Source organism: Babylonia areolata, chromosome 16, assembly GCF_041734735.1.
Source record: "Babylonia areolata isolate BAREFJ2019XMU chromosome 16, ASM4173473v1, whole genome shotgun sequence".
Lineage (NCBI taxonomy): Eukaryota > Metazoa > Mollusca > Gastropoda > Neogastropoda > Buccinidae > Babylonia > Babylonia areolata.
The window spans coordinates 27,920,385-27,932,884 of NC_134891.1; the positions used below are offsets into that span (position 1 = coordinate 27,920,385).

The 12,500-nt window shown below is 43.2% G+C and overlaps 2 protein-coding genes across 2 annotated transcripts in view; both read right to left on the bottom strand.

Moving 5' to 3' along the window:
• The window catches only part of LOC143291289 (NPC intracellular cholesterol transporter 1-like), a 62,856-nt gene that overhangs the window by 23,933 nt on the left and 26,423 nt on the right, over positions 1 to 12,500 (bottom strand). Inside the window, exons 11-15 of the mRNA XM_076601135.1 lie at positions 11,132 to 11,298; positions 8,725 to 8,853; positions 3,192 to 3,374; positions 1,229 to 1,343; positions 1 to 19 (exon numbers count right to left, since the gene is read on the bottom strand). The exon at positions 1 to 19 is cut by the window's left edge and continues 109 nt beyond it. Coding sequence (XP_076457250.1) covers positions 1 to 19; positions 1,229 to 1,343; positions 3,192 to 3,374; positions 8,725 to 8,853; positions 11,132 to 11,298 — 613 coding nt within the window. The remainder of the gene's footprint in view (positions 20 to 1,228; positions 1,344 to 3,191; positions 3,375 to 8,724; positions 8,854 to 11,131; positions 11,299 to 12,500) is intronic.
• On the bottom strand, positions 4,503 to 7,938 carry LOC143290962 (uncharacterized). The gene is made up of 2 exons (XM_076600544.1): positions 6,287 to 7,938; positions 4,503 to 5,987 (listed from the first exon to the last, which is right to left on the bottom strand). Exons 1-2 carry the CDS (start codon positions 7,540 to 7,542, stop codon positions 5,126 to 5,128), a joined length of 2,118 nt encoding a protein of 705 aa, XP_076456659.1. The 5' UTR covers positions 7,543 to 7,938; the 3' UTR covers positions 4,503 to 5,125.

Here is a 12,500-nt window from a genome sequence, read left to right on the forward strand (position 1 = left end):
GGCATGTCTGTCAGGGCCCCTGTTCACACACAAACATACACACACACATATAGATATATATATAGATATATATATATATATTATATATATATATAGCGAGAGAGAGATACATACACACATATAACATACACACACATATATATACATATACACACACACACACACACACATGATGGGAGTCTCCCGTCGGTCCGACGGATGAGTAGGCAGGCAGGCTTATCTGTCGGTGTGTGTCCTCATTATGGGAGAAGAGGCTGATTCTGGATGCGTGCACACACACAACACTGTTTATAAACACACTCCAAACACCGACACACAGACACACACACAGACACACACACACAGCCGCACACACACACACACACAGACACACGCACACACACACACATACACAACACACATACACAAACTTTATGTCATTGTGAATAACTGGCTTTATATCATTATTCTGTTTCACATCATTGTGTATGACTTAGTTTATGTCATTCTGAGTTTATATAATTGTGTGTAACTGACTTTGTATCACTGTGTATAACTAAATTCATATTGCGGACAATCAGCTTTATTTGTATTTCTTTTTATCACAACAGATTTCTCTGTGTGAAATTCGGGCTGCTCTCCCCAGGGAGAGCGCGTCACTACACTACAGTACCACCCGTTTTTATATTATTTTTTCCTGCATGCAGTTTTGGTTTTTGGGGTTTTTTTGTTTTTGTTTTTCCTATTGTAGTCGATTTTTCTACAGAATTTTGCCAGGAACAACCCTTTTGTTGCCATGGGTTCTTTTACGTGCGCTAAGTGCATGCTGCACATGGGACCTCTGTTTATCACCTCATCCGAATGACTAGCGTCTAGACCAGCACTCAAGGTCTAGTGGAGGGGGAGAAAATATCGGCAGCTGAGCCGTGATTGGAACCAGCGCGCTCAGATTCTCTCGCTTCCTAGGCGGACGCGTTACCTCTAGGCCATCACTCCACTCATATCACTGTGGATAGCTGACTTTGGATCATCATATATAGTGACTTTAAATCATTGTGAGTTTATATCACTGTGCACAACTGAATGACTTTTTATCATTCTGTATAACTGACTTTACATCACTGTGTATAACTGACTTTACATCATTGTGTATAACTGACTTCATATCGCCATCAGACTATGCGCAATTTCACACACACTGAAAGCAAAGGCAGGAACCAGTGGAAGGCCAACACAGCCTCTCACTCACCCAGGAAGAAAGCCACCGACTCGGAGATACTCGTGAGCAGCATGCTGGGACCGGCCTTGCCCAACACTCGCCCGATCTGATCCTCCAGGCTTTCACTGGGCTTTCGCTCGTCCCGCTGAAAGAAAAAAAAAACCACATACACACACGGTGGTCATGGCGGCCGTTTGGACACCACTCCTCCCCGTCACAGCACTGCACAGGACGCTCTGAGTGGGGAGCAGGGTGAACATGCTTCCTGAATAACACACGGCCACAAAACAAACAAAACAAGAGAGGCAAGGCCTTCAAGACTCACTTGTGACTGAGAGTAAAACACACAAGCTTTTTATGTATTGAGTATAATTTCAAAATATAATATTTAAGGTGAGAAAGATCAGTTTAAAGCAAATTAAGTCCCCTAGCATAATTACAGAGTAATTTCCCTTTTTTACTATCTACACCAAAACGTTTGCAAAATAAATAAAACTTCCATGCTTAGCAAAAGAAGTTCCTGTTTGAACAAAAAATGATAATAATCACTCCTCTTGTTGTTGGGTCAGAATATCAGATCAAAGTGCCAAGTTTAGAGAATACAAAAAATATAAATATAACAGTAAATGCAGTTTGCATATAATTAGGCTTTATTATTTATTTTTTGTGCCCATCCCAGAGGTGCAATATTGTTTTAAGCAAGATGACTGGAAAGAACTGAATTTTTCCTATTTTTATGCCTAATTTGGTGTCAACTGACAAAGTATTTGCAGAGAAAATGTCAATGTTAAAGTTTACCACAGACACACAGACACAGACACACACACAGACAACCGAACACTGGGTTAAAACATAGACACTTTGTTTACACAAGTGAGTCAAAAAAAAAAGCTTCATGATCAATGATCTCTCTACTGCAATGGGAAATTTGTTTACAGCTTAGCCTTACATGAAGGGCTAGGATTCTCAAACTAGGAGGCAAGACTGAAGTGCTGCAGCCTTGGAAACCCAGTTACCATTTGGGGGGGAGGGGGGGGGGGGGACCGTCCCAGCGCCATCCTCGCCAAGAGGGTGGGGATGTAACATGGGCAGGGCACTCTCTACCAGCATCAAATTCTAGCCCAGACAGTCGGGAAGGACAGCAGTAGTTTGCTTTCTTGACTGCCGTACACAGCCACCAGGCACGCCACTTGGCAGCACTTACCTGTGAACACACTCTGCCAACCCCTCACAAGACTGGGAGCTACAGGGAGGAACAGCCTGATTCTTAAGAACAGGGGGAAAATATGTAATTATCCACATCCACAAACACACACATCCACACCCACATACACACATCCATGCCCCCCGCCCACACCCCCTACACACACCCCACCCACATCACCCCTCCACCTACATGCAGAGCCCTGACCTGCAAAGGTCTGCACCAGGATGAAGATATTGTCCACATCCACACCCACACACACACACACACACCCTCACCCACACTATCACCCCCACACCACAGACACCCCCAACCCACCCTCTACACACACACACACACACACACACACACACACACACACATACACCACACCACACCCTACATACACACACCCCTATCCACCCACCAACAACCACTCGCCCACCCTCAACTATCACCATCTCATGCACACACCACACTCACACCACACACACACAACACACACATAGCCTGACCTGCCATATCTGCACCAGGTTGAAAATGTTGTTAAAGCCCCCCCACCCCACCCCACCCCACACCACACACACCCCCACCCCACCCCACACCACACACAAACACACCCACACTGCAGTGTCTGCACCAGGATGAGGATACTGTCTACCATCCACACACATATCCCCCTCACCCAACCACCCACCCACGCCACAAAACACCCTCCCCTGCCCCCTGATACACACACCATCCATCCACCTACACACACACACACACACATAACACACACACACACACACACACACACACAACCCTGACCTGCAGCGTCTGCACCAGGATGAAGATGTTGTCGACGCCCACAGCCAGCACCAGGAAGGGGACGACCTCGATGATGATGAGGGTGGCCGGCTGACCCACCAGGCTGAAGAAGCCCAGACTGGCCGCCACCGACAGCAGCACGATCACCACCCCACCAATGCCCACCGTGATCTTCGAGTCGATCTGTAGTCACACACGCACACACATGCACACGCGCGCGCAAACACACACACACATACACATACACGCATACATATGTCATCCAAATGCCAAGCCAAGCAAGCTCATTTTATTAAAAAAATTACACTTTTACAGCCAAGGCTGACGAAACTTGTCTACAAATGTTTCTTTTCATTACCATGTTTGTGTTTTATTGTGTCCTATAAACCCTAAGGTTTTGTGACAATAAAACATTTTTTTGCATTCTTTCTGTATTTCCTATTCTCACATACACGACAGACCATGTCACGGTCTATCACCTAAGGTAGAGCGACCTAATGGAAATAGAAGACATAGTCCAAGGGTTCTGAGTCCCATATACGGACAGGGATTCTCACTCCCCCTTCCCCTAGAACTTGAGCAGTGGTCTGGTGCTAGTCATTTGGATGAGACAATCAACATGCACTTAAAACATGTGAAACAGCCCACAGCACAGAGAAATCTGTAGTACAATACACTTCACAACACTAGTAAAATACTAAAAATTCTACTGTATCCGTTATTGCGTATGATGATTATGGATTTATGTTTGTACCTTTTTTATGCACTATGCCCCCCAATATTCCTTGTGACCCCGGTTCACTTGGTCTTTCAATAAAGACTTATTTCTACAATCCAACCCAACCCAACACAGCACAGAGACAACTGACCAGGATGCAATCCAGGCTGTGACCCAGATTCACTTGGTAATTACAATGTAATGCAATGCAATACAATGCAATGCAATGCAACGTGATCCAACCCAACCCAACACAGCACAACGACACTGACCAGGATGTGATCCAGGCTGTGACCCAGATTCACTTGGTAATTAAGACCTATTCTACAATACAATACAATGCAAAGCAATGTGATCCAACACAACCCAACCCAACCCAACACAGCACAACGACACTGACCAGGATGTGATCCACGCTGTGACCCAGATTCACTTGGTAATTAAGACCTATTCTACAATACAATACAATGCAAAGCAATGTGATCCAACACAACCCAACCCAACCCAACACAGCACAACGACACTGACCAGGATGTGATCCAGGCTGTGACCCAGATTCACTTGGTAATTAAGGTGAGACCCCACAGGTAAAATTTATATCCAGTTATTTTCTTATGTTTTGGGTTTTTTATATCTGTATGATAGTAAAAACAAGAAAACAAGACAATTTTAGCATACTGAAAGATGTGAAGGTGATTTACTGTCCAAAATGACACAAAATTACGTAAAACGTTAAGAAATCATACGTTTCATTAGAACACGATACATACCATAAAAATTACTGTAGAAGCACCATTTCTTGTATGTAATGTTTACTATCCCTTTATCTATGACAGTAAGGAGGCTTTTTGAAGCGCAAGAATTATGAAACCTACAAACATGAGATAATGACAGTAATGAAATTTATCAGAATTAGGACTACCACAATGATAATTCAAGTACAAAAATAAATTCACCAACATTTTCAAAGAGGAAATCCTCATTTAGGTTTACAGCAAAATGATTATTCTACAAGGAAAAAAAAGAATTATTACTCTATCTCTTTTCATTGCTGAGATATCAATGTCCCAAGGTGATGACTATCAGTGAAAAAGCAGAATTTGAGAAAAAAGGCGATAAAGATTTTGAAGTTTTCTCTACTAAAGAAACATTACCTACTGAATTTTCATTGATATTTTCAACTTCAGTCAAGTGTCAGATGACTGCAGAAAGGTCTTCATTCATCTGCAAGTAACCCAGGGCCATAAACAGGGCCTTCTTCAGCCTGTTGTTCAGCCTGTGCAGCTTGATTCTGCAGACGCTGTCGACGCCGGTGTATTACAAACTGTTCCTGGGATGATGCCTCGGCTTTCTTCAGTCTGGTGTTGTCCTGCTGTCTGACAATGGCCAAAGTATGTTCATTAACATCCATGCTGAACATGTTCATCATTTCTGTCAGATGGGTATTCCCCTGGTTGAATTTCCCCACAGCATTTGCAACGGCTGCTTCCACACGACGTTTACCAAAGAAACGGTTCTTTGGGAGAATTGTCCACAGCAATGAATGAAATGATTCATTTACATTTTGTGTCTTTTTGTGCATGATTCTCTTTAGTAGGTGTGACGAGGTCATTCTTTTGTAGAGAGGCACCAGTTTGCTGAACACCTCTCTTGACACAGCTGTGCCAAGATTTTCTGCATGTGGTCCAGGTTGCTGACCAAGAGAAAGAGCTTTGTTGAAAAAGCACCAGCTGTCTGGGCCATGTGGACACCTGAAGTGATGGGGGTCTTCATCTGTTGATGCACTGTGGAACAGCGTTGCCCAAACAGCATTGCGCAGGTCGTCTTCAGTTTTGTTGCAGGGGTCTAATATGGCTCCTCGGAAGTAGTTCTGGAGTCTTTTGCATTTAGGCAAAGTGAGACGTCCAGATCCTTTGCCACCCAGTTTTTCTTCCTTGGCAAATTTTCGTAGGGCAGTTCCAATCCGCTTATGCACATGGTTTGTGCACTCCAGCTTGGTGACCAGGCGGTTGTCCCCGTACGGCTTGGCCCTCTCCACGGCACTGAAGGCTGCGGAGTCTCCATCAGACAGCATTGTCCTAAAACAGTATTGTTAAGAGACTAAATATAAAATGATGTCAAAATAAAAGAAGGAAACTAACAAAAAAACTGCATGAAAGCATCATCCTGTTGATTCTGTGTGAGCATGAGTACACACATACACACACACACATTTTAGTTTTGCTATTACAAGCAATAAGTTACCACCCCGCCCAAACTCAAACAATTTGTAGGCACATGAACATTTATTCACACACACACACACACACAGAGAGAGAGAGAGAGAGAGAGAGAGAGAGAGCGAGCAAATATTCTTATATTGATAAACAAAACATACCTGTAGCGAAAGCCGGTCCTCTCCACAGAGTTGTTCCACAGAAACAATGCAGCATCTCTCTCCATCGCCTTGGCTGAAGCATGGTGGTTGCGCTGGCACTCTGCTTCATGCTCATCCATCCACTCATTCCACTGAGCCTCCGACAAGTTTTCATTTTCTTTCAGTTTGCACATATGGCAATATGTGGACAACACATGCCAGTCTATCACAAATCCAGTGATCACCTCAATCACAGCTCCCACACCATAATGTGAAACAAAGCCACGGCGCTGCCATGTCCCATCAAAAGTTACATCAATCCAAGGGATGCCATCATCAATTTCCCAACAGCCTAACTCAGCATCCTCATGATAGAAATTTTCAACAGCATCAAGTTCTCTTGGGTGCAGTTCATTATAGGTGTCTTTCACAATTGTGTGCACATTCCTCTGAAGAATGTCACAAGTGTCACGAGAAACACTGCATGCCACTTTGTGGATACGTTGGTATGTGTTCTCACTCATATTAGGCATACCAAAAATGGCACAGAATTTGTTGAGTACTGCATACCCACCGCCTGCTTCCATGGAAAACATAACAGCTCTCTGGTTCACATCAAAGGGCCGATCACCTCTATCACTGTCAAAAATCCTAGGAGATGAATTCTCAGATTTACTGTATGTGCACTGCTTGCATTTGAGCACCACCGTTCTTGAAAGTCCCATCTTTTCATCGAGGAAGAGTTGTACCGACGAGTCTTCACACATGGGACATGTCATATCATTCAGTAATCTGTTCAATTGACCAACATCAAATAAGCACCACTCGCGCTGTCCGAAAACGTCCTGATCGTTATAATTGTTGGTCTTCCGGTTGAACTCCTGCACAAGTCGAATCTTTTTGGATGAGGCTGACTCTGGAATCTGTTCACGAAAATCAGCAGCAACGTCATCTGTTTCAACTAAGGAAACACGCGGCTCATGTTCGATGTCAGAATCCAACACTTCGTCACCTTCTTCAGCCTTTCGTTTCTTTGCTTCACGCATTTTCTGCATCTTTAAAGCTTGTCGTTTTGATGCAGAACCAAAATGGGCCGTTTTTAGCGTGTGATGTTTCTTTCTTGGCATGTTTTTATCGTAGAAATGATCAAAGTTTTCTTTTCTCTTTCCAAAAAAAACCGAATGTTTACACAACGGATGTTTACACCAAGTGTCCGGATGTTGTAACTTCGTTAATCTCCGACGTCGACGGAAACGCCCGAGGTAGCTGTTTTGCATATATGCGCATGCGCAATTCACAACTAAACCGGTTCTCGATCGGAAGTTTCGCGACTGACCAATGAGCTTCAAGGAGATGAAGCTGATTAGAAAACACCCACGTCAGTCTTTGTCTCTTCTTGCTCAGGGGTGGCAGCCTTCACAGTTTCTACTGACGTCATGTGAAAGTACGGTCTTTCCCGCTCATTTTGATAGGTCACTTCCCGCATTGCAGACGATAATTCTAGCTGTATCCAAGTCTTGAAAACGGACACAATTGCACACCTTTCATATTTTCAACAAAAAAGTAGACACACCAGGGTTGCAAATGATCTTTATTTTCACACATTTATTCATTTTCTGGAACGTTCATCAACAAGAAATGAAAGTAGACACATAAAACTACCAAAAAAATGAAAAAACCCAAAACATGTTTGTGAACACTTTTTTACCATTTTTTGCCTGTGGGGTCTCACCTTAAGACCTATTCTACAATACAATACAATGCAAAGCAATGTGATCCAACACAACCCAACCCAACCCAACACAGCACAACGACACTGACCAGGATGTGATCCACGCTGTGACCCAGATTCACTTGGTAATTAAGACCTATTCTACAATACAATACAATGCAAAGCAATGTGATCCAACACAACCCAACCCAACCCAACACAGCACAACGACACTGACCAGGATGTGATCCAGGCTGTGACCCAGATTCACTTGGTAATTAAGACCTATTCTACAATACAATACAATGCAAAGCAATGTGATCCAACACAACCCAACCCAACCCAACACAGCACAAAGACACTGACCAGGATGTGATCCAGGCTGTGACCCAGATTCACTTAGTAAATACAATGCAATACAATGCAATGCAATGCAATGCAATGCGATGCGATCCAACCCAACCCAACCCAACCCAGCACAAAGACACTGACCAGGGTGTAATCCAGGCTGTGACCCAGATTCACTTGGTAATTAAGACCTATTCTACAATGCAATGCAATGCAAAGCAATGTGATCCAATACAACCCAACCCAACCCAACACAGCACAAAGACACTGACCAGGGTGTAATCCAGGCTGTGACCCAGATTCACTTGGTAATTAAGACCTATTCTACAATGCAATGCAATGCAAAGCAATGTGATCCAATACAACCCAACCCAACCCAACACAGCACAAAGACACTGACCAGGATGCGATCCACGCTGTAGAACTGGCCAAGGAAGAGGGTGATGTAGCCAAACATGATGAGGTAGCTGATGATGATGGTCAGCACGTCCGAGCGGCTCTCGCGGTCCAGCTCATCCTCGATGGAGCGCTGCAACACAACAATAACAATGATGAAAAGTATTTATATCGCCCTCAACCTTGTGCAGAGACAAATCAAGAGCGCTTTCGCACCAGTCATTCACACGCGTGCGTAACTCTAAAGCTGGAGAAACGGAAGACAAGGGAGAGGCAGGGGAGGGGGGCTCTATCTTGGGAAGAGGTGGGTTTTAAGGCCAGACTTGAAAGAGCCAAGTGCAGAGACCTGACGAACACAACACATCCCTTCACAACACATCAGATCACAACACATTACGTCACAACACAACGCATTACAACACATCACATCTGAACACAATACATCACACCACAACACATCAGCTCACAAGATGTCACGTCACAACACAACACATTACAACGCATCGCATCACATCTCAACACAATACATCACACCACAACACATCAGATCACAATACATCATGTCACAACACATCACAACACGATACATCACAACACAAATCACATCACATCACATCACATCAAATTCATGCATGTGCACTTAGACCTGACCACTTCAGCTCAAAACAAAACAAAACTTGAGACTGCAAGAACACTCCAAGGCTATAGCGCTAAATCAACAACATAACACAACATGGGTGTCAGCAGCATATACACAACTACAGTATTTACAGACACACAGAAATGAATGGCAATCACAACACAACATACAAATCACAAGATGTATTCAAACAGCACAGAATATAAAAACAATATTGATCCCTTCCTTGAAAACATCTTCTTTTTTTTCTCTTTTACCTAAACAATGGTTGGCAAAATCATTCTGGTTGTGAGTACCGTAAAGTTTGGTCTATTGAGCACACTGGTATATAAGCCGCACCCACTAGATTTTTAAAAAAATTGAACTTCATACACACATAAGCCGCACTGGATTATAAGCCGCACTTATTACCAGTATTGGAACACACACTGATACAACAGACCTGTCAATACTACAGGTTATGAAATAAACACAAGAGGAAACAACACAAAGAAAAGCAAGTGAAAATACTGCTAGTGCCACAAAAAAAACAAAAAAAAACACAACGAAAATAAGATCCATAATCTAGGGATAGTCACATTTATTCAACGTTGTCCTGCTCACTGAATCCACCGAAATCTTCGTCTTCAGTGTCGGAGCTGAAAAGAACCAGCATAGCTTCCTCCGCCATCTTGTCACTGACTTCAGCCTCGCTTTCATTTGATGAACATGAATGCAAGGTGGAGGTCACTGCTGGTTCGTCGCTTGCACTGTCGTCTGCTGCAGCTCACAGTCCAGCCTTACAAAATCCATTGTTAATAGTGGACTGCTTTACTTTTCCCCACGCTGTCAGGATCCAATGTAAAGCTTGCTTGTCGTAAACGGCCAGTTTTGGTGAAGGACTTTTCAAACCACTTTTCATCCAGGTTTCCCACTCGACACGCAGTGCCACTTTGAAAGAAGAACAGATGAGAACATGGCACTCTGGCATCGTTAAAATCCTCAAATAAGCCGCATTACTGTATAAGCTGCAGAGGTTGAAGCTGGGAGAAAAAGCCGCGGCTTACAGACTGAACTTTACGGTACTCAGCTTCGGAAGCCTGTCAATGCACATCCTCAATGTCTGAAGACATGTCATAAGAAACCTGGCAGCAAAGACAGATAAGAAATTTAAAGAATTCAATTAAAAAAAGAAAAGCAAAAAAAACAAGAGAGGCAAGGCCTTCAAGACTCACTTGTGATACACTTAAAAAAAAATCTAATCATTAAAATGTGTTCTGTATTTGTTATTATAAAGCTTCGCGTTAAAAAAATTAAAAAAAAAAAAAGTCCTAACCAGATTCGAATTAAGTCCCCTAGCATTAATTACAGAGTAATTTCCCTTCTTCACTATCTGCTCTTGTTGTTGGGTCAGAATATCAGATCGAAGTGCCAAGTTTAGAGAATACAAAAAATATAAATATAACAGTAAATTCAGTTTGCATATAATTAGGCTTCATTTTTTTTTTTTTTTTTTTTTTTTTTTTTGTGCCCATCCCAGAGGTGCAATATTGTTTTAAACAAGATGACTGGGAAAGAGCTGAATTTTTCCTATTTTTATGCCTAATTTGGTGTCAACTGACAATTTGCAGAGAAAATGTCAATGTTAAAGTTTACCACGGACACACACACACACACACACACAGACAACCGAACACCGGGTTAAAACACAGACTCACTTTGTTTACACAAGTGAGTCAAAAAACCGTTCAGAAAGACCACCCCACAGGGGGGAATGCCAGGCCCAACTCACCTCCGAGGAGAAGGCGATGGACATGTTGGGCTGGTTCTCGGTGTAGTTCTTCATGAACTCAATGAACACCTTCTCCCAGGCCTCCGCCTTGGCGTTGTCCGCCTCCTTCCGGTGGTTGTTGACCACAAACGTGATCACCAGAGCCGTGGCGTTGTGGTAGTTGTCCCCTGCGACACCACAGGAACAATTTTCACTGAATCGGCGTCAATCAGCGTTAACACGGTCACTGATTGATGAACACACATAAGTCTATCAAGCTGTTGTTGTACTTCAGTGCTCAGGGAGAGAGAGAGAGATAGAGAGAGACAAAGAGAGAGACACAGAGACAGAGACAGACAAAGAGAAACAGCTGTTCAGTGCTCAGGGAGAGAGAGAGAGATAGAGAGAGACACAGAGAGAGACAGACAAAGAGAAACAGAGAGAGAAAAAGAGAGAAACACATGCACAGATGCAAACCGCCCACACACACGCACAGAAACATACATACACTTACAGCTTATTCCACACAATGATTAACACCTGAAGGCATATGCCTGCTTGCAACAAAGCCAGCGAAACAGCTTTCAAGCAGGGTCAGGCATCCTGAAGAGAACAGAACTCCCAATACAACACAATACAGCACAATACAACACAGTACAGCACAATACTACACAGTACAACACAATACAATACAGTACAACCCAGACATCCTGAAGAGAACAGAACTCCCAATACAACACAGTACAGCACAATACTACACAGTACAACACAGCACAACACAGTACAACTCAGACATCATGAGGACAACAAAACTGACAATACAACACAGCACAACCCAGTACAATACAACACAGTACAGCACAACACAACACAGTACAACACAGCACAACACAGTACAACTCAGACATCATGAGGACAACAAAACTGACAATACAACACAGCACAACAGTACAACACAGCACAACCCAGTACAATACAACCCAGTACAGCACAATACAACACAGTACAACAGTACAACACAGCACAACCCAGTACAATACAACACAGTACAGCACAACACAACACAGTACAGCACAACACAACACAGTACAACTCAGACATCATGAGGAGAACAAAACTCACAATACAAAACAGCACAACATACAACACAGCACAACCCAGTACAATACAACACAGTACAGCACAATACAACACAGTACAACACAGCACAACACAGTACAACTCAGACATCATGAGGACAACAAAACTCACAATACAACACAGTACAACACAGTACAACTCAGACATCATGAGGACAACAAAACTGACAATACAACACAGCACAACAGTACAACACAGCACAACACAGTACAACTCAGACATCATGAGGAGAACAGAACTCCCAATACAA

Excerpts from the sequence above, each read along its gene's own strand:
- LOC143290962 (XM_076600544.1), bottom strand. The coding sequence starts at position 7,542 with ATGCAAAACAGCTACCTCGGGCGTTTCCGTCGACGTCGGAGATTAACG. Across the intron at positions 5,988-6,286 it reads AGGACCGGCTTTCGCTACAG|GACAATGCTGTCTGATGGAG; the intron begins GTATGTTTTGTT and ends ATACTGTTTTAG.